This window comes from Pyrus communis, chromosome 15, assembly GCF_041283825.1.
Source record: "Pyrus communis isolate YQ-2024b chromosome 15, ASM4128382v1, whole genome shotgun sequence".
Taxonomy (NCBI): domain Eukaryota; kingdom Viridiplantae; phylum Streptophyta; class Magnoliopsida; order Rosales; family Rosaceae; genus Pyrus; species Pyrus communis.
In genome coordinates, this window is record NC_142579.1 from 16,788,987 (window position 1) to 16,813,884 (window position 24,898).

The window sequence follows — 24,898 nt, forward strand, 5'->3', positions numbered from 1 at the left end:
GCGATTCCTCACCACATGCGAAGCTTCATTTCTTTCTTTCTATATCTCTCTTCATTTCTAGTCGGCGAAGCTGTATTGCATTTTTCTCACTTTTTTCAGATCTTGGCGTTTGCACCGTTTTAGACATCGACCGTTTCAAATTTACCTATATCGATTTATTAGATATCTTCATTGCATCCCCAATTCCAATTACTTGACAGTAATTGTTCTTTGACGTGTTGAATCAATCATGAAGAGTGAGAGAGAGAAGGGGCTCATAGAGAAATATAAAATGGAAAGAAAGCTTCGATGACGTTTATACTTAGACCATTCAAGTAATCTAACGCCTCAAGACGTGACAGATAAGTTGATATAGAATTTAATTACTTATATTCCATTTTTTCTTCCTTAGTTTTATTCTACTTTATTTTTTAACTTTCAGTTCTTTTTCTACAAAAATGTCATTCAAATCGGATATTATTTAGTCATTCAAATGTATGAAACAAATCAATGGTGTGAGTTGTGAGGATTTCGTTTGTATCAATTTATAACTAGCATCATGCATAGATTGCCAGGGCTAGTGGAACAAAGGTTAAGATTGATGGAAAACAAACCAACATCAACTAGAGCTTAGTTGTATGAGATTTTGCAAGGAGTCTTCTACTCTCTCCGAGCAGTATGGTTCTACCAAGGAGTAGGGGTTGCTCAGTAATAAAACCCGATCTTATGGGAGTAGGGACATTCTTATTATAGTTGTTAGGGTTCCTCCAATACTGCTTATCATAATAATTGGATTGACACACCTAATCACCATGTATTCCTTAGTTTGTGCCACCAAGGCATGTACATGAAATCTTGCATAATTTAGATTTTACAAAAGTCAACCAATGTTAATTAGCTCCATGATTCTTGCCAATCGTTTATTCAATCATAAGTTAGGACAAATTACTTGTCTAGCAAGTAACTTTCCTTTTGTATGATTAATGACACAATCCTTGACAACTCAACACAATTCTTACATTCTCTCACTTTGAGTGTCAAGTGATTTCAATTCGATTGCAACAAGAATCATGGTGATAATGCTAAGGTCTATGAGCAAGATACCAGTTTCACCCATGTCAGTATTTAAGTTTCAAGCATAGGCTTTATCTCACTTTAATCTGTCAACAAAAGTTATACATGAAACACAACAAAGCATCATGGGAGGTAATTGAATTGAAATGGGTTCAATAGCCAAACAAGAAATGAACAAACTTTTACTCCCACTCATTTGCGAAGTCAAAAGTCTCATGAACTCCCATATCATGAACATACTTCTTGAATACTCCCACTAGTAAAGCTTTTGTCATGGAATCAGCAACCATGTTGCATGTGCCAATATGTTCAATATCAATTGTCATTCTTCTTACTTCATATCTGACTTTCAAATATTTCATGTCCATGAGCTTGCAAGCCAATGATCTTTTGTTGTTATTTGAGAAAAACACAGCTGCTTTGTTTTCGCAAAAAAGTTCCAAGGGTTTGGTGATTGTATCAGCTACCTTCAAGCACTTAATGAGGTTTCTTATCCATATTGCTTGCTTAGTTGCACTGTAGCATGCAATAAATTTAGCCTTCGTTGTTGAAGTGGGCAATGACAGTTTTCTTCATGCTTTTCCATGAGACGGCTCCATTAGCTTAATATAAAAATGTAACTACTTGTAGGTTTCCTGTCATCCACACATCCAGCTAGGTCTGCGTTACAATAAGCCACCATTTCGAGATTCTCCACTTTACTGTATACCAACATGAAGTCCCTTGTCCCTTTCAAATACCTTGTCCCTTTCTTTGCTGCCAACCAATGAGCTGTGCCAGGATTTGCTTGAAACCTCCCTAACATACTCACTAGAAATGACAAATTTGGTCTTGTGCATGCATTAAGCTTCCCAGCAAGGATGCAAAGACTTTTTCCTTCATGCTATTGGAAGAAGTTCTAGGGTTAGTCTAAGTTAAATCTCAAACCATAGTCGGCAGACATAGGTGTATGTATGGTGCACTGCAGTCTAACAACTAAGTGTGGCTGCCATGGTTGTGTATGGCTGTCATAGTTTTCATTCTCACTAATTCAAGGGATTTCTACCTTGCTTTAGTTGTTAGCTGATTGTCCTTATCTTTAGTTGTTGGTAAAGCATAAATCAAGGAAAGTGTTGTCCCTTGATTTCTGCTTCTGTTTTTCTCCTTTTCTTCCGCTCATATATGTGAGCTTTCCTTGTACCTTGTTTGAAATAATGAGAAATAGACATTCAAACTTCAATATGGTATCAGAGCAGTGATCTCTATCGATCTGCTTCTGAATACCGTCTTCCTGTTCCTATTTCTTCTCTATCATGGCTGAAGGGAGCTCCGTGCAAGGCGAAGAAGTAAACTCGCATGCTGCGTCTTCCCCATCTCATTTAGACGTGGATATTAATCCAAATCAACGTCTCAGTTCCGTCTTATTAAATGAGTTCAACTATCTCCCGTGGGAGAGGGCTGTCACACTTGCGTTAGGAGGACGATCGAAGCTGGGTTATGTCAATGGCGTGATCCCAGCGCCTAATGTGTCCTCATCAGGTTACAATGATTGGCTGTGCAAGGACCAGCTGGTCATGTCATGGCTACTCAATTCTATGGATAAAAAAATTGCAGAAATCTTCAGTTATGCTGAATCTTCGTACACTCTCTGGAAAAACCTCAAAGAGATGTATGGGAATCAGAATAACGCAGCTCGAGTGTTCTAGCTAAAGAAGGATATTGCTAGTCTACAACAGGAAGGGAACTCATTTGTGCATCATCTTGGCAAGTTGACCACCATGTGGAACGAGTTGAATGTTTATCGGCCACACACAATTAACGCTGCCGTGCTGATCAAGAGAGCTGAAGAAGATAAAATCTTTCAGCTTCTAGCAAGTTTGAGCTCTGAATACGAAGATCTCAGGAGTCATGTTCTCATGAATCCTGAACTTCCTTTCTTCTCAAGTGCGTGTGCCACTATCCAAAGGGAAGAAACTCGCAGAAAAATCATGACTGTGGAATTAAAGTCAAATATACCAGAATCTAGGGTATATTTCTCAAACCACAGGGCTAGTGAAGAGAGAAGATATAAAGGAAAGAAACCTACTGTGAAATGTAGCTATTGTGATACTGGTGGACATACACGAGACCATTGCTGGATTCTCCATCCTGAACTAAGGCCTAAGCACTCGAGGGACAGCAACAAGAGCTTCACTAGAGGAGCACACAACCCATCACCCAAGGCAAACCATACCATGACTTCTCATTCCGAGGAAGCACAGATGTTCACATCCAATCCGGCCATGCTGATAAATGAATTTGCTGCCTTTCTTCACAAGAAACAAGGTGGTGGAGAGAATGAAGGATCAACCAGTCAGGGTGACAACAAACCAGCTGCTCTGCTTGGACAGCTTACTGGTTTTTTGGCTGGGAAAGAAGGCATGACACAACAAGATATTCCAGGTATCTTGCGATCCTTCTTAACTGCTCTTGAAATAGGTAATATGCATGATTATTGAATTAAGGAGCCACTGATCATATGACCAACAAGTCCACAAATCTATATGATTTTAAAAAACTTTCACGTCCATCTCAAGTGTCAGTTGCTAATGGCAAGGGTGTCATGGTTGTAGGGAAAGGAAAAATACATCTGATCTCTAATAATGTCGAGTCTGAGGCACTCTATGTTCCTTCATTCCCTTTTCAGCTTTTATCTGTTGGAAAAATCACAAACTCACTAAACTGCACTGCCATTTTTTCTCCCAAAACTGTGATTTTTCAGGACATCACCACCAAGAAGACGATTAGTGAAGGTTTTTTTCTAAACGGTCTTTACTACCTCTCCAAGCATGTTCAAACTCCCAAGGCTTTTCAAGTCACCTCAAGCCTGATTCAAGAACAACAACTTTGGCATCGACGCCTTGCACATCCTTCTGATAAAGTCCTATCTTTTTTGTTTCCAAACCTGTGCAAGGTTACAAGTTCTTGTGATGTGTGTCATTTTTCTAAATTCACTAGGTTACCTTTCACTTCCTCCCTATCTAGGGCTAGTAATCCTTTTGAAATCGTGCATTCCGATGTTTGGGGACCAGTTTTAGAGTCATTTGATGGATACAAATACTTTGTAACCTTCGTGGATGATTTCACAAGGATAACTTGGTTATATCTTTTGAAATTTAAAAGTGAAGTGCTGGAAGTTTTTCAAGATTTTCATAGACTTGTAAACACTCAATTTGCTTCAAATATTCATGTCTTACGATCAGATAAGGGCTCCGAATATATGTCCCATAATATGTCTCATTACCTAAGCACACATGGCATACTACATCAAACTAGTTGTGTTGGAACACCCCAACAAAACGGGGTAGCAGAAAGGAAAAATAGAGACCTGCTTGAAAAAACTAGGGCACTGATGTTTCACTCGAACGTTCCAAAAAGATTTTGGTCTTAAGGTGTCCTTACTGCTGCATATCTTATCAATAGATTGCCCAGTAAGGTTTTGAATTTTAAATCACCTTATGAGATTCTGAAAGGCAGACAGATAGATTTGTCACACTTACGGGTGTTCGGATGTACATGTTTTGTTCACATTCAAGCACAGAAACGTGACAAGCTAGAACCACGAGCTGCAAAATGTGTGTTCTTAGGCTACTCTTCTACTCAAAAGGGTTACAAATGTTATAATCCCACAACTAGGAAGATGGTTGTTTCAAGAGATGTAAGATTTGAGGAACCAATGCCTTACTTCACTCAACCCCTGGACTACTCTCAAGAGGGGGAGAAACTGCTTGACTTGTTTCCAATGCCATATCCATGTGAAGAAGACGCAACGGATGTCTTAAGGGACCAAACACTGGATGAGGTCCATTCTCAGCCAGTGGTACCTGATGAACTTATCTCATCTGAACCCTCGAGGAGTACTTTCAACCAAGAGACTGCTCAACTACCAGTGGCTCAACCTTCCACAGTTCGTCGAAATCCTTCCCGTGAGAGGAGACTCCTATCCAAATTAAATGATTATGTAACTTATAATGTCAGGCACCCCTTGACTTCTGTTATTAATTACAGCAAAGTGTCACCTTCATTTGATGCATTTCTTAATACAGTTACTGAGACACATGAACCTCAAAGCTTTCAAGAAGCAGAATTACACAGCGAATGGAGAGCTGCTATGGCAGAAGAGCTTCAAGCTCTTCACGAGAACAACACCTGGACCATCATGAAGCTTCCCAAGGGAAAGAAGCTTGTAAGAAGTCGTTGGGTGTACAAAATCAAGTTCCATTCAAATGGCACGATTGAAAGACACAAGGCTCGATTGGTTGCTCGTGGATTTACTCAGACTTATGGAGTAGATTACAAAGAGACCTTTGCACCTGTGGCAAAGATGAATACAGTGAGGGTGTTGTTATCTGTTGCCATTAACAATGCATGGCCTCTCTTCCAAATGGACGTTAAAAATGCCTTTTTACATGGGGAACTAGAAGAAGAAGTTTTCATGAAAATCCCTCCTGGTCATCCTCAATCAAACAATCCAGACTTGGTGTGCAGACTTCATAAATCCATTTATGGACTCAAGCAAAGTTCCCGAGCATGGTATGCCAAGCTCAGTCATGTCCTAGAGGGAGTTGGTTTCTCTCGGAGCAATGCAGATTCCTCTCTATTTGTGCGATCGGGCACATCTGGTAAACTTGTTGTACTTATTTATGTCGATGACTTAATTGTTACCGGTGATGATGTTTCTAAGATTAGTGCCCTTAAGCAATATCTCAGTCACAAATTTGTTATCAAAGATCTCGGCATTCTTAAATACTTTTTAGGAATCGAGGTGGCACATTCCCACAAGGGCTGTTTTCTAAATCAGCGAAAGTACATCATTGATCTTCTTCATGAGGCAAACATGACAGATTGCAAACCTGCTCGAACACCCTTGAATAGCAACTTGAAGCTGCAGTTCCATGGTGATCTCATTCCTAACATAGAATACTATCAGCGACTGGTTGGCAAGCTCATTTACCTAACTATCACTCGTCCTGATATAGCATATGCTGTGAACCTTGTTAGCCAGTTCATGCATGCTCCAAACACAGACCACATGAAGATCGTTCACCGTATGCTTCGCTATCTGAAGGGTTCCATTGGTAGAGGGATCCTCATGCGCAATAATGGTCATACTCATATCTCAGGATATACAGATGCAGATTGGGCAGGGAACTCTCTCGATCGCAAGTCTATCACTGGTTTTTGCACATTCGTAGGGGGTAACCTTGTCACCTGGAAGAGCAAAAAACAAAGTGTGGTTGCACGCTCAAGTGCAGAAGCGGAATATCGTGCTATGGCATCAACGACATGTGAGCTTACTTGGCTCAAAACTCTACTCTTGGACCTAGGGTTTCCTCATTCGCAACCTATGTCCCTTCATTGTGACAATCAAGCAGCAATGCACATCGCATCCAATCCTGTCTTCCATGAGCGAACTAAACACATTGAAGTTGACTGTCACTATGTTCGGAATCAAGTGCAGTCCAAGGTAATTGCTACACACTTCGTTCGCAGTCATGATCAGATTGCAGATATCTTCACCAAAGGACTGCCATTTACCGTTTTTCATCATCTCCTATCCAAGCTCGGATCAATTGATCCCTTTGATCCAGCTTGAGGGGGAGTATTGGAAGAAGTTCTAGGGTTAGTCTAAGTTAAATCTCAAACCCTAGTTGGCAGACATAGGTGTATGTATGGTGCACTGCAGTCTAACAACTAAGTATGGCTGCCATGGTTGTGTATGGCTGTCATAATTGTCATTCTCACTAATTCAAGGGATTTCTACCTTGCTTTAGTTGTTAGCTGATTGTCCTTATCTTTAGTTGTTGGTAAAGCATAAATCAAGGAAAGTGTTGTCCCTTGATTTCTGCTTCTGTTTTTCTCCTTTTCTTCCGCTCATATATATGAGCTTTCCTTGTACCTTGTTTGAAATAATGAGAAATAGACATTCAAACTTCAATACATGCTTAACATTTCAAGTTCATTTTTAGAGGACTGATCATTATTGAGCGTATCATCTTTGCCTAGAAGTAGTTTTCCATTGGAGCATTTTTCCATTTTGAACCTTTTGATGACCTTGTCAATGTAAGCCTTCTGAGACGTCCAAGTGTCCTCTTGCTTCTTTCTTTTAATCTCAATACCTAGAACAAAGTGAGCTTGTCCTAGGTCCTTCATTTTGAAACTTTCAGTGAGCGTTGACTTAGTTGTCTGCAGAAGCTGCATATCAGAACTTGTAAGCAAGATATCATCTACATATAGCACCAAGAAAATGAAATTTGATCCACTTAGTTGAGATAAATGCAATCATCAATTTTGTTTTCTTCAAAGCCAAATATCGTTATGATTTTATCAAACTTGAGGTACCACTGTTTGGAGGCTTGCTTCAAGCCATAAATTGATTTGTTTAATTTGCAAACCATGAACTCTTTCGCCCTTCAACAAATCTTGGAGGCTACTACATGAAAATTTCTTCACCCAATTCTCCATTTTGGAATGTTGCTTTGACATCCATTTGATGAAGTTCAAGATTGAAGTGTGCTGTCAAAGTCATTATGATTCTCAGTGAATCCTTGGAAAAAAAAAACTGGTGAGAAAGTTTATTGTAGTCTATCATTTCTCTTTGTGTGAACCTTTTTTCCACCAATCATGCCTTGCACCTCTCCACTTCTTCCTGTCATTTCCTTTTTGTTTTGAAAACCCATTTATAACCACTTGTTTTATGAGATAACAGGTTGCACAAGAGACCAGACACCATTTTGTTGCATGGAATTAAGTTCTTCCACCATTGCCTTGTGCCACAAGTCTTCTTGGTTACAATCCACTGCTTGTTTATATGTTGTTGGATCATCATCATCACCAAAGCCATACTCATATTCTTGTAAGAAGCATAAGTAATCTGAGGATCATGCAGGTTTCCTTTCTCTGCCAAATTTTCTCAATGGCAGTGACTCGGTGTCTAGATTGTATTGGAGAATTAAAATATCAATAGTGATTTATGATTCCATTTCAATGGTTACTAGAGCTTCTTTATGGTTTCCAGTGTTGATTGTAGTGTGTAGTTGGTCTTCAATTGGTCAGTTGCCCTCTACAAGTCATTTTCAGTGGTGCCATCAGTCATAGTAGGTGAAAAAATGATTGTTGTTGCTTGATGGGATGATTCACTTGGTTGCTCATTGAGTTCTTCAAATACCAAGGCATTAGTGCAAAAGTGTACTACTTTAACACTCTCAATGAATTTTGCATTGTGAGTTTCCTGTATTCTTGTGAGAGAGTTGAGGCAATAAAATTTGTAGCCTTTGGACTTGTCTGAGTATCCAATGAATTTACAACTTATTGTTCTTGGTTCCAATTTCTTTTCTTATGGATTGTAAAACCTTGCTTCTAAATCACAGCACCACACATAGAAATTGTTGAAGCTAAGCTTTCTTCCAGTCCATAACTTAAATGGTGTTTGATGTATGGACTTGCTAGGCACATGATTGATAATGTAGTTGGCTGTTTTTAGAGCTTCCCCCACAAAAGCGTTGGCAATTTTGATCTTGAAAATATGGACCTCAGCATGTCCTTGAATGTTCGATCCCTTCTTTCTACAACACCATTTTGTTGTGGATTGCCAGGAGTTGTGTATTATGCCATTATACCTTTTGAGAAAGGTAAGATGCAAATGGTCTCATTTGCTGTCATCTTTCAGTGTTCCTGCCAAATTACTCTCCACCTCTATCGGATCACACCACTTTTTTTAATTTGTTTTTCAAGTTGTTTTTCTGCTTCAGACTTATGTGAAATGAGAAACAAGTAACAAATCTTGAAAAGTTATCAATAAATGTTATAAAATATGCATTGTCACAGACGAATTTGTTTGGAAAGGGTCTACCACATATATCTGTATGGATGATTTCAAGTAAGTTTTGACTTCTTGTATCACTCAACTTTCTAGTGTTGGTGAGTTTTCCTTTGAAACAATCTATACAGTTGTGAAAAATCATTGAAATTTAGTCGTGGTGGCATGTTTTGCTTCATTAGAATGATGATTTTTCCTTTAAGTTGTTCCCCAACCTCTTATGCCAAAGTATAGAGGATTTTTCATCATTGAGTATCATTTTGGAACCAACAACATTTACATGGAAGCCTTCATTCACATAAGTACATACCATTTGCCACATATCTGTTTTAAGTAAAGCATGACCAAGCAAAACATCTTTATAATTTGAATGGAAACTCTCACTAGACTTCAAAACAAAGAAAAATCAGAAGATAATAGTAATTTAACACTTCCAAGTGGCTTATACTACAACTTTGCTTCAATTTCCCACAAAGACATTGTAAATGGCTTTATTTGTCTCCTTTAGTTTTGTAAATCTCTGCAAGCAATTAGTGATGTGAATCAAGCAACCAGTGTCGAACCACCAGCTTTGTGGTGGGATACCAAATCAGATTCCACACAGACAAAAACATTTATAAAGTTACCTTTCTTAATTAATCAGTATTTGAAACCAGCAATCCTTTCTCAAATGACCAACTTCTCTGCAAAAATAATAAGGTTTTTAGTAGTAGGAATATTGACACAACCCTTAGTTTTAAAATGATGAGATTGAGAGGTTAGTACTTTTAGTGGAAAAGTTTGAGTTTTCCTTTCTTACCAGTAGACAAATTTTGCAAGATCGCAGTGGCAACCCTTTTAACTTTGTGGAATGAACCAAATTCATTGTATCTTCCTTGTCAACCTTGAGCCTTTCTTCCTCCTGAGCACATATGGAGATGAGATCATTTATGCTTCACTTCTCTTTTTGAGTGTTGTAAGAGACCTTTAGCTGTCGTCATTGTGTTGGCATGGAGTTGAGTGCCATGTGAATGAGGAACTCATTTGTCATTAGCACTTCTAGGTATTTCGGCGTCAATGCAATGTCTGAAATCTTCAATATTTGTTCCCTCACACTCCCACTGCCATCGAACTTCATGGAGGTTAGTTTGGTGAGCTATCTCTCAGTCTGAGCTTTTTCAGACTCTTTGAACTTAGCTCCAATGGTGGGCAATAGTTCTTTGGCCTTGTCACACTTTGGTACTCCTCTTGTAACAGTTCTATTCATTGTCTTCTGAATAATTGCCAATGCCATCTTGTTAGCTTTATGCCACCTGCTCTATCGGGTGAGAGCTTCAGGCTCATCCTCATTTATGGCAATCTCAAATTCCATAAGTCCCAAAACAATCTCAATGTCCCCCTTCCATTTCTTGTAATTGGGACCATTTAAGGTTAATTTCAATATTAGTGAAGTTGATGATGCCATTTCTACACCAAGGAAACTTATAAGATATTAGCTTTGTGCAACATTGTTTTTGACAGATTTGGGAAGATTTGTTACAATTCATTTGATCCCAGACTCATAAGTTCATATAATCCAGAATCTTCTTTAGACTAAGACTGATCACACTAGTTTTGCATAGCTAGGACATAAAATACAAGGGTAACACAATATAATTTCAACACTTTTGAGTAGATGAAACTCTACAATCTTGTCAATCCTATATCCCACTATACATTGGTTTAAAGTTTGGCAAAAAATTAAATACTTTTGAGAGATTCATAATTCATAAATGACCATTAACCACAGTTCTATTCCTTAAACAGCAAGTAAAAGGGAAAATGAGCCAACACTTTTGAGCAGATGAACTCATTATCCTTTTAAAACTTTGAATCTCATATCTTTATCTTTTCTGAATGACAATTTTGAATTCATGTAGCAACTTCAATATTCATTTCGAATGAATCCCACATCTGTGTGATTTAGACATGCCTGCAGTTCTTCATATTTTCTTTTGTGCACATTAAAATCATATGTTTGCATGCATAGCATATATTTACACACACACACACACACACATAACTGCATTTTAAACAGCGGAAGCTTGGATACATGATCGTTTTCTAGTTTGTGAAGGGTGTGGATGCAAATTTCTGCCATCTTCTCCCTTGACGAAAATACATCTGTAAAATAATAACACCTAAGATGAAGGCCAAAAGCCTCATGCGCCCACGATGAGTTAGGGGTTTGCTTCAGCCGAAGAATTTCTATAATTCCAAAGTTAAAATTCTAAAAGAATGTGTTTAGGAGTTTGTAGGTAGCAAATGGTTTAAAATTTTAGTGGGAGAATAGAGCTATTTATAGGGGTGTGGACGACCCTATTTGGAGAATAGTGGTTGGCCATATATGGTGAAATTGTATGAATAATTGCAAGATATTATGTGAAATAATATCTTGCAATTAACATGGTAATTAATCCTAAATTAAATAGGAAAATTGGGAGTTACATTTTGAATGAGGATTTGATGAGGAGTGATGAGAGAGATTTGAATAAATACCATTTTGATCACTTTTGACTCTTCCTTGATTGAGCCGTTATTGTCCATTGCATGCGCGTGGGAATCCCGGTGTACTTGGAGATTAATTTTGTCCTTTTCACTCAAAAAGCCACATGTCACCTCCATAATTTTCTTGATAATTTTTGGCTCCACAAATATTGGGCTACTCGCACGAAATGGCAGCAAGCGCAGAGATCTTCCCTTGCTTTAGGAAACACATAATTGTTTCCTACTTTGATGTAGATTCCCACATTAATTGGAAATTAGATCCTTCTTGGAAAGGGAAATAAATCACTTCCAAAGTTTATTTTAGTCTACCTTAAGTAGATATTAAATCAACTTCAGATAGCAATTTATTCTACCCTACAAGTGAGAGAAAACTAAAGGATATTTGTTCCCCCTTCCCTAGCAATCTTCTACACTTGCCCATGCAGAGGACTGTCTTTTCTTGCTTTCTTTGTCTTCATGTTGCACCAACATAAGGAAAAAAATCTATTTTTCCTTGTCTTCGTAATTTTTTGGAGCCTTGGGGCTTAAAATTTGGCTTAACAGAGGTCGAGGATGTGTGAAAGGTGGCCTGGAAAGGCCATGGCAATGTGATGTGGGTAGCATGGTGCGACGACGGCTCAACTTGGGCTAAGGGCTGGCATGAGCCTAGGGCTCAGCGCGTGGCTGGCTTGGGCTAGGGCGCTGAGACGCTTGGGTTTGGGTCGTTGTACCTGGGCTTGTGTTGACTAGCTTACGAATGGCTAGGCTTTTGCCTATGCAAGAAGTGAGAGAGTAAGAAAGAGAGGTGAGAGAGGAAGGTGAGAGGGCACCAGCCTCCCTTCAACTAGATTGGGCCATGAGGCCTGCACACTGAGAGAGAGTTGGACCGGGCTGTGGGGCCTAGCACGGCTGCTGGGCTTCTGCGGTCTTGGGCCGTGGGGCCTGATGCGCTAACTTTTTCTCTTTTTTTTTAACAATTCTTATTCGCATCTTTGTATAATTTTTTTGAGCATGTCTTCTTCAAGCCACATGAGTGATGATGGTGTGTCGCCGTTGTATCGTCAAGGCAGGTCTTTGAGTAAAGTGGGCTACTTCAAGGCTGCTCACTTCAAAATTAATTCAGACGACTCGTTCAAAGATTTCCTTGAAGAATATAGGCATGCCATTTCATCTGGGATGCATGTGAAATGTGTCAAAGAGGGTAGCATCCGTGAGCTATGTAGTGCAGCTCGGAGAGCCATCAAATTTCACCTATACTACTTCGTGTAGGGATTTACTTGTCTCATGCCGTATTTCTTCCAAGAAGTTCTTTGCTCCATAAAGTGTACCCCCGCTCAATGTTCTCCAAATGTGGTCTGTGTGATGGTGGGATTCCTCAATCTAAGCCAATTCTTTGTCTTGGATTTGACAGTCAATGAATTCTGGTACTTTTTTGACATAGGCCATATTGATGGAGTTGGGTAGCTTCGATCCTACCATAGGCACTTCGATCATTCGATCAAGGGATATCATAACTGAGCCAAAGAGACTTTGGAGATAAGTAAAGAGTGGGAATCTAATTTTTCCCCTAAGCCATGTGTTCCAACAATTTTCATCATTGGTAAGTAGACTGCTTAGTGTCTAGACTACTCTGTGCTTTTGATGAGCTGGTCTCTAATTTGTTGATTGCCCACCTCTGCTTATGTAGATTCGGAATTCGGTTCAACTCCCAAGGCTTCTCTAGATATGAAGAAAGTGCATGTTGCTTTAGGTATCCCCGCTGAGTACCGTGAATGGCATTAGCTGCTTAGTCTTCTTCGCCAAGAGAAAGGTAGGCTGCCTCCGAAAGAGGACATAAAGCATATCAAGGCAGAAAAAAGAGATCTCATCTGCTATGAATGAAGGTGGAAAGAAAAGATCTCATCTACCTATTCAAGAGATGCCAGTTGAGAAAAAACAGAAGACTTCCTTCGCTGCTCGTGAAGGTTCGCCTGCTGCCGATAGGCTTGTGTTTGACTTGACTTCTTCTAAGCAGAAGAAAGATGAGGCCGCTAGATTTGAGCTGACGACGCCTGCCATACCGAAGGTAGCTAGTATGATTGCTGACAAGATTGCTTAGAAATTTATGCCAAGACGTCCACTAGGAGCTAAGCCTGGTTCACCTTCGGATAAACTTGCTACTATAAAGAGCAATAAGGTGGACTGCGCTGCTAAAGTGGCGCTAAGGCCTATTCTTCTTGCTACTGAGATTGGTTCGCCTGCTGAGAAAGAAGAGACTGCTTGCACAGGCATTTGTGAGAAATCGACCAAGCCTGTTTCTGAAGGGGTTGCTGAGATTTATGCACTTTTGAAGCCATATCTGCTTGAAGATATGGACGCGTGTGCCAAGCTTGTTGATGGTGTTAGAGGGGTTATTTGCCTAAGTTCCTTCATGAAGCATATGACACAACATAGAATGACTGTTATGTTTATTATGATGCAGAAAATGGCGATTCTAGCAGCCGAGTCTATGCTCCTTGACCAAGAGGATACTAAGGCTGCCAAGGAGATAGTAAAGACTATGGCAGCTGAACCTTATTCTTCAGCCAAGAAGATTAAGAGGTTGGAGTCTAAACTCGTCGCTCTAAAGGGGTCCAATATCTCTGCCCCCACTTCTCTACAGCTTGAGACCGCTCTCCAAAAGATCGTTGACTTGAAGACTAGGCTTGACGCTATCCAAGTTAAGTATGAAATTGCAGAGAAGGAGATTGGATGTTACATACCTCAAATTCAAGATCTTAAGCGTGCCATTTCTCAGCTTCGTTTTGCTGCTTACACAAAGGATGAATAATTGATTGATGCTTATAATCAAATGATCCACTTTAAGAAGGTCATTGATAGGCTTGAACCCTAAGTGTTGAAACTCCAAGATGCACGAAGATCAACGAAAATCTGAAGAAAGAAATGGATGAGCTACAGCGTATTAGTGTTGGTCTGCTCGAGGAAAACGAGTACTTGAAGGGCTCAAGGCTTCTTTTGTTCAAAGTCAGGCCACAAGCTAGGCTATGTAGATCATTTCTTTGGTAGGCTGTCTAATTTTGAGTTTGTTGGAAAAGACTTTGAAACCTTCTCTATTTCTTTAAAAGACTTGATCGCATTTACTTTTGAGGCTCCCATTGGTGAAGTAGTCGAAGAAGTTGGTGCCTAGGCTAGGGCAGCCAGAGGTAAAATGCTAAATGATATCGCTGCTGAGAGCATCGCAGCTGCGAAAAGTGTGGCAACCGAGTAGTAGTGAGATGTCCAAGCTGCTAAAGAGTAGTCTTCTAGGTAGTCTTTAGGATTTTCTTTGTTTTCCTTATTGCTTTTTACTTTGCTTGAACTTCTTCGAGCTTTGTTATTTGTTTATCAATTTTGCTAGAAAATTTAATAAACCGGCTTCCTTTGCTTTTCTTCATCTTCGTTTTTTTTATTTACACCTAACCTTTGACCTTTAGACCAATGGTAGGCATGCTGCTTTTCTATAAGCAGCCAGGCTTGCTTAGCCTATGCTATTGTAGGTGTTGGTGTAGAACTTTTGTAAGGTTGTTAGAGATATGGTCGACAACCAGACGCCTTACTTACAAAAGCAGACAAATCTACGTGACCACTTGGTTGTTAACTTTGGTTTCTTCAATCCTTCGAGTTGTGTGGCCTACATCACAACATACTAAAGATTTTTGGGTCATGAAATTCGCTAACCTTTCGTATCAAAAGTATGCGGTTGTATGGAATTTCGTAAGCAAAGGCCCGAGAGAACTCCTTACTCCTTATGTAACGAATTTTGTGGGTTGCGTAGCAAGTATCACAACACTTTAGGAATTAGTGTAGACCTAAATGATCATTCTGTGCTTGGCAAAGGTGAAGCTTATAGATTGCGTAGCATGTCGGTAGTAGATAAAGCTTCGTATATACATGTTAACTGTTTAACCTTTCATAAAAATGTGTGGTTGTATAAGTTTAGCGTGGCTTACTACTCGAAAGGCAAGTCGTAGGCAGTCTTCTGGAAACCATAGGCTACCTTAGTGCACTTAGTAGCAGTTTTAGGGTTCCAGGGTAGCCGTCTATAAGGCGTACTACGTAATGTGCCTCCTCTGTCTCTGAGGCCTTGTTCCCCACGGATTAGGCCAAGAGACCAAAAATCCTTTAGTTAGTTAAGCCTTAAAAAAGACCATCTTGGCTACTTCTAGGAATTCCGGCGCAAGCCATCGTGCACCTAGTTACACCAGGGCAGCCCGACTCATCCACATTTTGGTATTCAGAGTGTATAGTTTATCCTCCCGCATTGGAGAGCAAACCCATATGAGTGTCGGGAAATTGGTTTACCTTCTAGCACTAAAAAGCATGGTTGGTCCCCATGAGGGTGCAATTTCTACGATAAGTCCCTAAAAATGGCGCAATCATTTTTTGAAGTGCAAGAGGGATCAGTTGTTGTAAGCATGTAGCCGAGCCAAGCTGTAATTTACTTCTGAATTCCTCATTGAAAAACCAGTGAAACGAACGAAAACTTAGTTGTAAGGTAGGAACTACATAATAACTGGATAGTCCTTGACTTTGTGAGGTGGTGCATGTCGAGCTGCTTAAATCTTCAGGCTTTGATATAACGGGAAGTCACGCATGGTACTTCTTTAGATTGTAGGCATTCCACTGCTTTTCAATCTTTTTGTCGTTCATGTTGGTGAGGGTGTAATTACCTTTGCCACCTACTCTGCTGATCTTTTACGGACCTTCCCATATGGGATTTATCTTTTTGGAGCCTTCTCTGTAAGCAGTGATGAAGGATTTTCTTAGGACTAAATCTTCAAGCTAGAATCGTCGGATCTTGGCCTTTTTGTTGTAGCTGGAGATGAGCTGTTGCTGGTAGGCTGTGATGTCGACAATGACCTTCTCGCGTTTCTTCTCTACCAGATCTAAGTTTATAGCCATCTCTTTTATGTTCTGCTTGATGCTTGGAAATAAAGTGTTAATACTTGGCATGATGACATTAAGAGGAATGATTGCTTCTGAACTAAATGCCAAGGAAAAATGAGTCTTACCGGTTGCTCATCGTTTGGTTATGGGATACGCCCATAGACATTAGGGAAGTTCGTCTAGCCATTTTCCCTTCTTGTCGAAGAAGGATTTCTTGAGGCAGTTGAGAATGATCTTGTTGGATGCTTCGGTCTACCCATTGCCTTGGGGATACCTCAGCGCGGACACATGTTGCTTGATGCCATATTTCTAGAAAAACCTCATCAAACCTTTGCCTACGAATTGCGAGCTGTATGGACTAAGGGATGCCGAATCAGCAGATGATGTTCCTTCATATAAAGCACTATATGTCTGTCTGAGTTATGGTTGTCATAAGCTCTACTTCCACCCATTTGGTGAAGTAGTCAATAGCCACGATCATCATGCATCTGCCCCAGTAGCGGGTGACATTGGACTTACCAAGGCAATTACCCACTGCATGAACGGCCAATGATTCATCTGCGAATATAGTTCGTTAATAGGTAGTGTTGGTATAGGCTTATAGCGTTGCAACGATCACACTTTTGTACTAACTCCTTAGCGTCTTGATGCATAGTAGGCCAATAGTAGCCTGTGTTAAGAGCCTTATGCGCTAAGGATTGGCCTTCGAAGTGATTTCCACAAACATTTTTGTGGATTGAACTTAGAACCCTTAGGTTATCGGTAGGTGCTTGGCAGCGGAGATGTGGTCCAGTGTATGATCTTCGGGCAAGAATGTTGTTCCACATATAGTAATGTGCTTCCTTGTTTGGAGCTTTCTAGACTCTAATCTTTCTATAGGGAGTAAGCCATTGACCAGGTAATCTATAATGAAATCTTGCCAGGTTGGAGTTATACTAACCTGTGACACCTCGACTGCTGGCTCCACATCTATGCTCCCTAGCCCTTGTAGTTAGATGCGTCGTCGACATGCAAATGCCAGAAGTCTCCATTAGGTGAAGCAAGCGTGGCTAGGGCATCCTCGGTTGCCTCTGGGGTGTCATTAGGTTGCTCTGTTGCGTCGCCTAGGCTAGGCATGAATTATGTTATGAAGTCTGCCAATGCTTGGGCCTTTATTGCTGTGTGGAGTCGGAAAACTAAGCCATATCGACCATGTTCCAACACCCATTTCATTACTCGTTGAGAAATATCTAGACCATGTAGGATTTATCGTAGAGGATACTGAGTCATGACCATGACTGTATGAGCTTGAAAATATGATATGAGCTTCCGAGACGCAACAACTAGCACCAAAATTAATTTCTTGATCTTTGGATATCTAGTTTCCGCATCGAGAAGAGCTTTAGAAATGTAAAATAGAGGTAATTGGGCCCCCAGTTCTTCTCGTATGAGGGCAGACCTCAACGCTACTTCCGAGATTGCCAAGTAGATGTATAAGTCCTCCACTATTTCCGACTTTGATAGTAAGGGAGATGATGTGAGATACTTCTTTAGGTCTTGGAAAGCTCTTTCGTACTCATCATCCCATTTGTCTCATTATGCCCGATTACTTTGAAAAAAGGCTTGCATCGATCGATGGACCGCGAGAGGAAACGGTTGAGCATGGCTACTCGTCTGGTCAAGCTTTGGATCTCTTTCAAGGAAGTTGGAGACTTCATCTCTAGGATTGCTCAGATCTTCTTGGGGTGTGCTTCAATTCCTGGTTTGGTTACTAGGCACCCTAAGAATCTACTTAGAGATACTCTGAATATGTATGGCAGGATTGAGCTTCATCTTGTACTTTCTAAGGATGTCGAAAGTTTCCGCCAAGTTACCGATATGGTCTGATCATTGCTTGCCCTTCACCATAATGTCATCAACATAGACCTTCATGGTTACTCCAATTTGCTTTTTGAACGTCATGTTTACTAGTTGTTGGTAAGTGGTTCCCGCGTTCTTAAGGCCAAAAGGCATGACCTTGTAGAAGTAGGTGCCTCTTTCGATCACGAATGAGGTTTTTTCCTTGTTGGGCTCGTGCATGGCTGTTTAGTTGTAGCTGGATTATGCATCCAAGAAACTGAGCAGGTGGTTCCTAGAAGTTGAATCTACTAGTAGATCGATTCGGGGAATTGGATAAGGATCATTCGGGCATGCTTTGTTGAGGTCGGTGTAGTATACGCAAACCCTTCATCTGCCCTTTTCTTTCTTCATTACTAGCATGATGTTGGCAAGCCATGCTGAGTATGCTACGTCTGCTATGAATCCAGCCTCCAATAACTTGTCGATTTCTGCTTCGATGATCGTCACTCGTTTGGGTGCAAAATGTCTTCTCTCTTAGATCACTAGGTTACAACGGATTTGTCATGTAGCTTGTGGCAAGCTATCGTGGGGTCGATGCTGGGCATGTCGGAAGGTGACCATGTGAAGACGTCATAATTTTCCCTAAGGAAAGCTAGAAGTTCCTCCTTTTCTTTCAAGGTCAAACATGAATCGATTCTCATGTCAAGTGTAATGTTGTCGATGGTAGTCGAAGTGTAACTGTTAAATCCGATGAGTACCTTTGCTCGACGTATAATTGTGTTTTCTAGGCTCATCTTCTGAATTACTAAGAGTTGAAGTAGGTTGACTGCACTTCCTTTATCAACCATCATTCTATCGACTATAGCGTAAACTAGTTAGGTAGATACCACTAGTGCATCGTAGTGTGGGAAGTCGACGCTTTCGGCATCTTGCTCGGTGAAGCCAACGATAGGTCTAGGTTGGGTGCTTACTGCCTGGACCTCTGAGACTAGTAGAGCATACTGTATCTTCCTCTTCTTGGAGTTGTTGATGGCCACCAAGTGCTCGAATTTGGCGAAGATGCCATTGATCCGAATTGTCTTAGTCGACGGCGCTTCTTCAGCATCTACGTTTCTTCTAGGATGTGCAGCGAGCCTGTCCAAGTCTCTGTCGACCTTGCGTTCTTTCACCAGCTTCTCTAGGTAGTTCCTCCAAGTGTTGCAATCGTCAATTGTGTAACCAAGACCTCAATGGAACACGCAATACTTGGTGTGATCTAATTTGGAGGTATCTCCCTTTGAACCATTGTTCGCTCTTGATGTCACGAATAATTTGGTGGATCGGGATTGAGAATTTAGAATAGTTCTTCGACGTCAAGCCTCCTTTAGTTGGGGATCGGTCCTTGCGCTTGGCCTTCTACTTGCTTTTGTTGTTGTACTGCTTCTCGTCCTCTTTCTTTTGAGCTACTGTCGATTCTTTTTTAGGCTGCTCAGGTGCCTTGTTTGCTCGTCGAGCCTCGTCCCAAAGTGCATGCTTCTCTGCCAAAGTGAAAGAGTCTACCAAAGTTAGATCTTCTTTCATTATTAATTCTTCTAACAGCGGGTGATCTGCTGAGACTCCTTTCTGAAAGGCTACACTAGTTATCGAGTCGTTGATCCGACCATTAGATCATGATGAGAGTTTAGTATGTTGTTCTATGAGTATAATGAGGACCTTGGGAAGTTACGGAACCAAAATACACTGTGCGGATTTTTCGGAATGAATTACATAGGGTTGTGACCCACCGTTGATCGAGAGTTGACTTTTGGTCAACAAGGTCTCGAATCATTTAAAATATAGAGGCTCAGTGAGCCTTTGCACGCATATCTCGGTAAGGGACTTTAATATATGTGATATAATTATAGTTATTATCCTGATTTTGTATTTAATGTCCTTGGTGGATATCCCTTGATTTTTAAAATGTGATTTTTATTGAAATGTGATTCTTATATATTTAGCCATCGACCTATGCTATTGGACCTTATTTGACTTGTGTATTGATGATAATTATGAAATGTGATTTGAATTGCATGATTGGTATGATGTGATGAAATGTAGGGGCTCGTAGTGGACCGTTAACCCATTTCCATGGGATTTGTTCCTTTGAAGCCTGTTTCATAACCCATTTCATTATTTCATTTCTCGCTTCATTGAGCCATTCTAAATTTAGTACTTGGGCTTTATTTCATTTTGTTGAGCCTTTGTAAATTGAGCACATGATTCATGTCTTGTTTCTTCGAACCGTTGATATGTTCTTTGGCCTTCTGCTTGATTTCATTGAGTGATCCGGAACTGGGTTTCCACTGGGGTTCCGTTGAGTGGTCCGATTTCCTACTCCGTCTGGATTCCGTTAAGAGGTCCAGATTCCCTCGTGATCTGCGATTCCATTAAAAGGTCCGGAATCGTATCCTGCCTTGGATTTCTTTGAGTGGTCTGATTACTCCGCGATTCCATTGAGTGGTCCAAAATCGTATCCACTCGGATTCCATTGAGAGGTCTGGAATCCCTTCTACTTCACGATTCTGTTGAGTGGTCCGAAATTGTATCCTGGTTTGGATTCTGTTGAGTGGTCTGAAATCTCAATTGATATTTTGGTTCCGTTGAGTAGTCTGGAACCTGATGTTGTTGGATTTCGTTGAGTGGTCTAAAATCTCATTTCTCAGAGATGTAGGCTTAGGCCGAACCGCATCGCTTTAGCCCTGCATTTTGGTGCTTGGTATATGATATTGATTGATGTGATTATGGAATGGTCTGGAAAGTATATGTGTACATGACTGGCATACCTTGGCGAATAACATGATGACAATTGTTGTTTGACACATGGTGGATATGAAGTGTGGTACTTTATATTTGACGAAAAGTTCAGAGTTCAATGAATAGAACTACGAATGGTTTCATTCCTGGTTAGGGTACATAGGTAGTCTAACGAGAAATTAGATACAGTCATAAATTATACGAAAATCACTATAAAATCCGAATCTTGAGGTATGCTTTATACATATCCCGGAGGCAGGATATGTTAGATATTCAGATATTTGGTAACGTCACATGTCGATCCAGAACGTATGTCAGGATCGGGGCTTGACACACATAGTCATGCAATGACTCATTTGGGTTCTTCTTCACGTTGAACAAGTGGTCGGACTTCTTCTTGATCGAGCAATAGAATGAATACTCCTTGGTGAAAACCAAAGAAAGCTCATCGAAACTCCAAATGGATTGTGGCAGTAAAGTGTGGAACCAATCTTGCACCTCGCCTTGTAGAATAGTGGTGAATATCTTGCACATGAGAGCGTTGTTGTTTCGATAAAGGATCATTACGTTTAGGTATTGCTTTAGGTATCTCTCCGGGTTTTCATCCCCTTTGAAGGATATAAAATGCGACATGCTGATCTTGCATGAAGGCTCTGCCTGCTCGATCTCATTTGTGAAGAATGATATGCTTATGTTGGTCATGTCCCATCGTAGAACCTCGTCAGTGACCTCGTTGCGTTGGAAATCACACAATCGCTCGGTTAGGAGCCTCTCTACTTCATCCTGAATTTGCTTTTGTTGGGGGTAGCGAAGCTTTCGGTTGCCCCCGATCTGACCTACTGGTCTAAATTGCTCTTCCATATGTTTGGCTCATCTATGCTGCAGCTGCAATGCATGTGGTATGTTCTTAGAAGGCGAGCGAGTTTCTCGTTGGCTACCTATTTAAATTGAGCCAGATTATGTGATTGTTTCTCTCTGTCCGTCGTACTTCTTACTCTAATGTGAGGTAGAGTATGCTCCTTGTAGGCCTAGCCTCGAATGAACACTTCACCTAGAAGGTTGCTCATGTTGACTATCGGAGTGTGGCCCCAACCGTGAATGTATGCTCATCTGTGGGCCTAACCGAGAGTGCATGCTCCTCTACATGCTAAGACGAGAATATACGCTATCTTGAGGGCCCAATCAGGAGTGTACACTACCAAAATGCTCGGTTCGTGACTAGTTGAATAGCTGCTTGTCCAGACACTGCTAAAGAGGTTCATCATCTGCCCTTGTCCTACTTCGGAACACCTCATCTAGGATACTCTGCATCTTGGTACACTAAAAGAGCTAATTCACCAAGGTCATTTGATGCTCAAGGACGTTTGTCAACTCTATGACTTGTCGAAGTGTTGTTCGCCATTTGGGTTGGAAGAGCTTGGATGATATGCGTCTCCTTAAGTAGTGGAAGTGTAATGAACTTTGGCGCGAGATTTGAGTTAAGAAATGTCAAATCTGCAGAGAAATGGGGTGAAAATACTCCCGATTCAATTGTCGGTCCAGAAATATGAAGTCAGGATGGTTGAACTGATCTTCGTCCTGTTGGGATTGCTTGGAGGGCCACAGGAGTGGGCTGGACATTGAATTGGATCGCAGAAGCAAGTCGGGTTGTTAACACAGACCGGATAGTGAATGCAGGCATGACCGCTAGAGCACGTGGGCGCTGGGCTCCCCTTACCGCGACTTGGGCCTGCACGGCGTCCTGGGCCTATGGGTCTTGGGCCGCTGCCTTGGCAGCTGCGACTGCAACTTAGGTCTGCTTGCGTTGTGCCGTGCTGGGCTTCCTTGTGGCACGGGCTTGGGCTCACTACTGCAAGGTAGCATGGCCCTGGGTTTACAGCTGCAAGGTGATGCCTTCACCGTGTGCTTGGGTCTCGCCATAAGCTGCCACGGTAGCTACTATCGTATTGATTGCCATTGGCATAGCCACAGTAGTGCCCCGTTAGGGTGGTGCCGCTCCACTCGTCGTCGTGTTGAGCCTCGTGGATCGTTGTGGTGGCGCTATGCCTCGATCTCTCAAATCCTTGAATGTAGGAAGTTTTGTCGTTGTGGTTTCCGAATTTCTAGTCATTGTACTTTTCTTTTACGTTTATTCAAAGAACTTTATAAAAAAAAAATCTAGGCATATAAACGTCCAAAAAATCTACAAATAAACGAGAAATGAGAAACTTTGAATGCGAGAGTCTTCTTCAAGCATGTGAATCAAGACTCTCAATGAAAGCACCAATTTGTGGATGCAAATTTCTGCCGTCTTCTCCTTTGATGAAAATGCACCTCAAAAGAATGTGTTTAGGAGTTTGTAGGTAGCAAATGGCTTAGCTTTTTAGTGGAAGAATAGGCTATTTATAGGGATGTGGCTGGCCTATTTGGAGAATAGTGTCCGGCTAAATATGGTGAAATTGTATGAATAATTGCACGATATTATGTGAAATAATATCTTACAATTAATCCTAAATTAAATAGGAAAATTGGGAATGAGGATTTGATGAGGAGTGATAAGAGGGATTTGAATAAATATCATTTTGATCACCTTTGACTCTTCCTTGATTGAGCCGTCATTGTCTGTTACATGCACGTGGGAATCCCGGTGTGCCTCAAGGGTAACTTTGTTTTTTTTACCCAAAAGTTCACATGTCACCTCCCTAATTTTCTTAATTATTTTTTGCTCGACAAAGGGTTCAATGATCACTGCAGACACTAACACTGCAGTATATTATTATTCAGATGCATCAATACACAAGGGAAAAACATGCAGCCCTTTCAATTTTATTGTCTCTCAAATGGATCCTAGCCATGTTGTTTGGCTATGATACCATATGTAAGGATTTCATTTATATCAATATGTAACTAACATCACGTATAAACAGTTAGGGCTAGTGTAACAAAGGCTAAGATTGATTGGAAAACAAACCTGCACCAACTGGAGCCATGTTGTCCGAGGTTTTGCAAGATGCCTTCTACTCTCTCCAAGCAATATGGTTCCAGCAAGGAATAGGAATTGCTCAGTAATAGAACCCGATGTTGTGAGAGCAAGGACATCCTTATTATAGCCATTAGGGTTTCCTCCAATATCGCCAATCATAGTAATTGAATTGATACACCTAATCACCATTTATTCCATAATTTGTCTCACTAAGGCATGTACATGATATTTTGCATAATTTAGGTTTTACAAAAGTCAACAATGTTAATTAGCTCCAGGATTCTTGCCAATCGTTTATTCAATCATACGTTAGGACACATTGCTTGCCTAGCAAGTAACTTTCCTTTTGTATGATTAGTGACACAATCCTTGACAACTCAATACAATTCTTAAGTAACATTTCATAATGAACCATCTATTTTATTTGATACATTTGAAAGGCTATATGGCCTCCTATTCGAACAATTTTTGTAGAAATAATTTTTAAAAGAAATTAACAAGTTGATCGATTTTGATTATAGATTTTATAGGATGAAGATACATTATTTATAAAAAGTGAGATATGTACATTCCCTGAAAGAACACAAGTATTATTCTTTCCGAAATGGTGTTAATTTTAATTCAATTCATCATATCTCTCTTGAATCCCAATGTTGCATATCATCGAAAGCATAGCTGCTATATCCAGCCGATCCAATAAAAGTTTAAAGAATCTTCAGTGGTGTTCTTAAATAGGGACAATCATCATGTAAAATAAGAATAAAACAAACATATGAATAAAATGAATCTCCAATGTGTCGGAAAGTGAATCCCTATTATAAGAACTCACTGAATACTTAATATATGTACCTACATATAGGGACTTTATAGGGACTTTATAGGGACTCAACACAAGACCCATAACCTTACTTCTTGTGCAGCTGGAGTTCAATCACCTCGCCTGCAGCTGGCCCCACAACTTGATTCCCGTTGTCCAAGACTCCCCCGCGCACATGGCCTTTTACCAATGTGAAAAACACAAACTGACCACCGTCTCCCCTTAAAAT

The 24,898-nt window shown here is 40.5% G+C and overlaps 1 protein-coding gene across 1 annotated transcript; it reads left to right on the forward strand.

Moving 5' to 3' along the window:
* The first annotated feature begins 2,345 nt into the window (after positions 1 to 2,345).
* LOC148690593 (uncharacterized) lies at positions 2,346 to 2,738 on the forward strand. The gene has a single exon (XM_088684961.1). The coding sequence runs from the start codon at positions 2,346 to 2,348 to the stop codon at positions 2,736 to 2,738; it is 393 nt and encodes a 130-aa protein (XP_088541087.1).
* Positions 2,739 to 24,898: the final 22,160 nt, after the last annotated feature.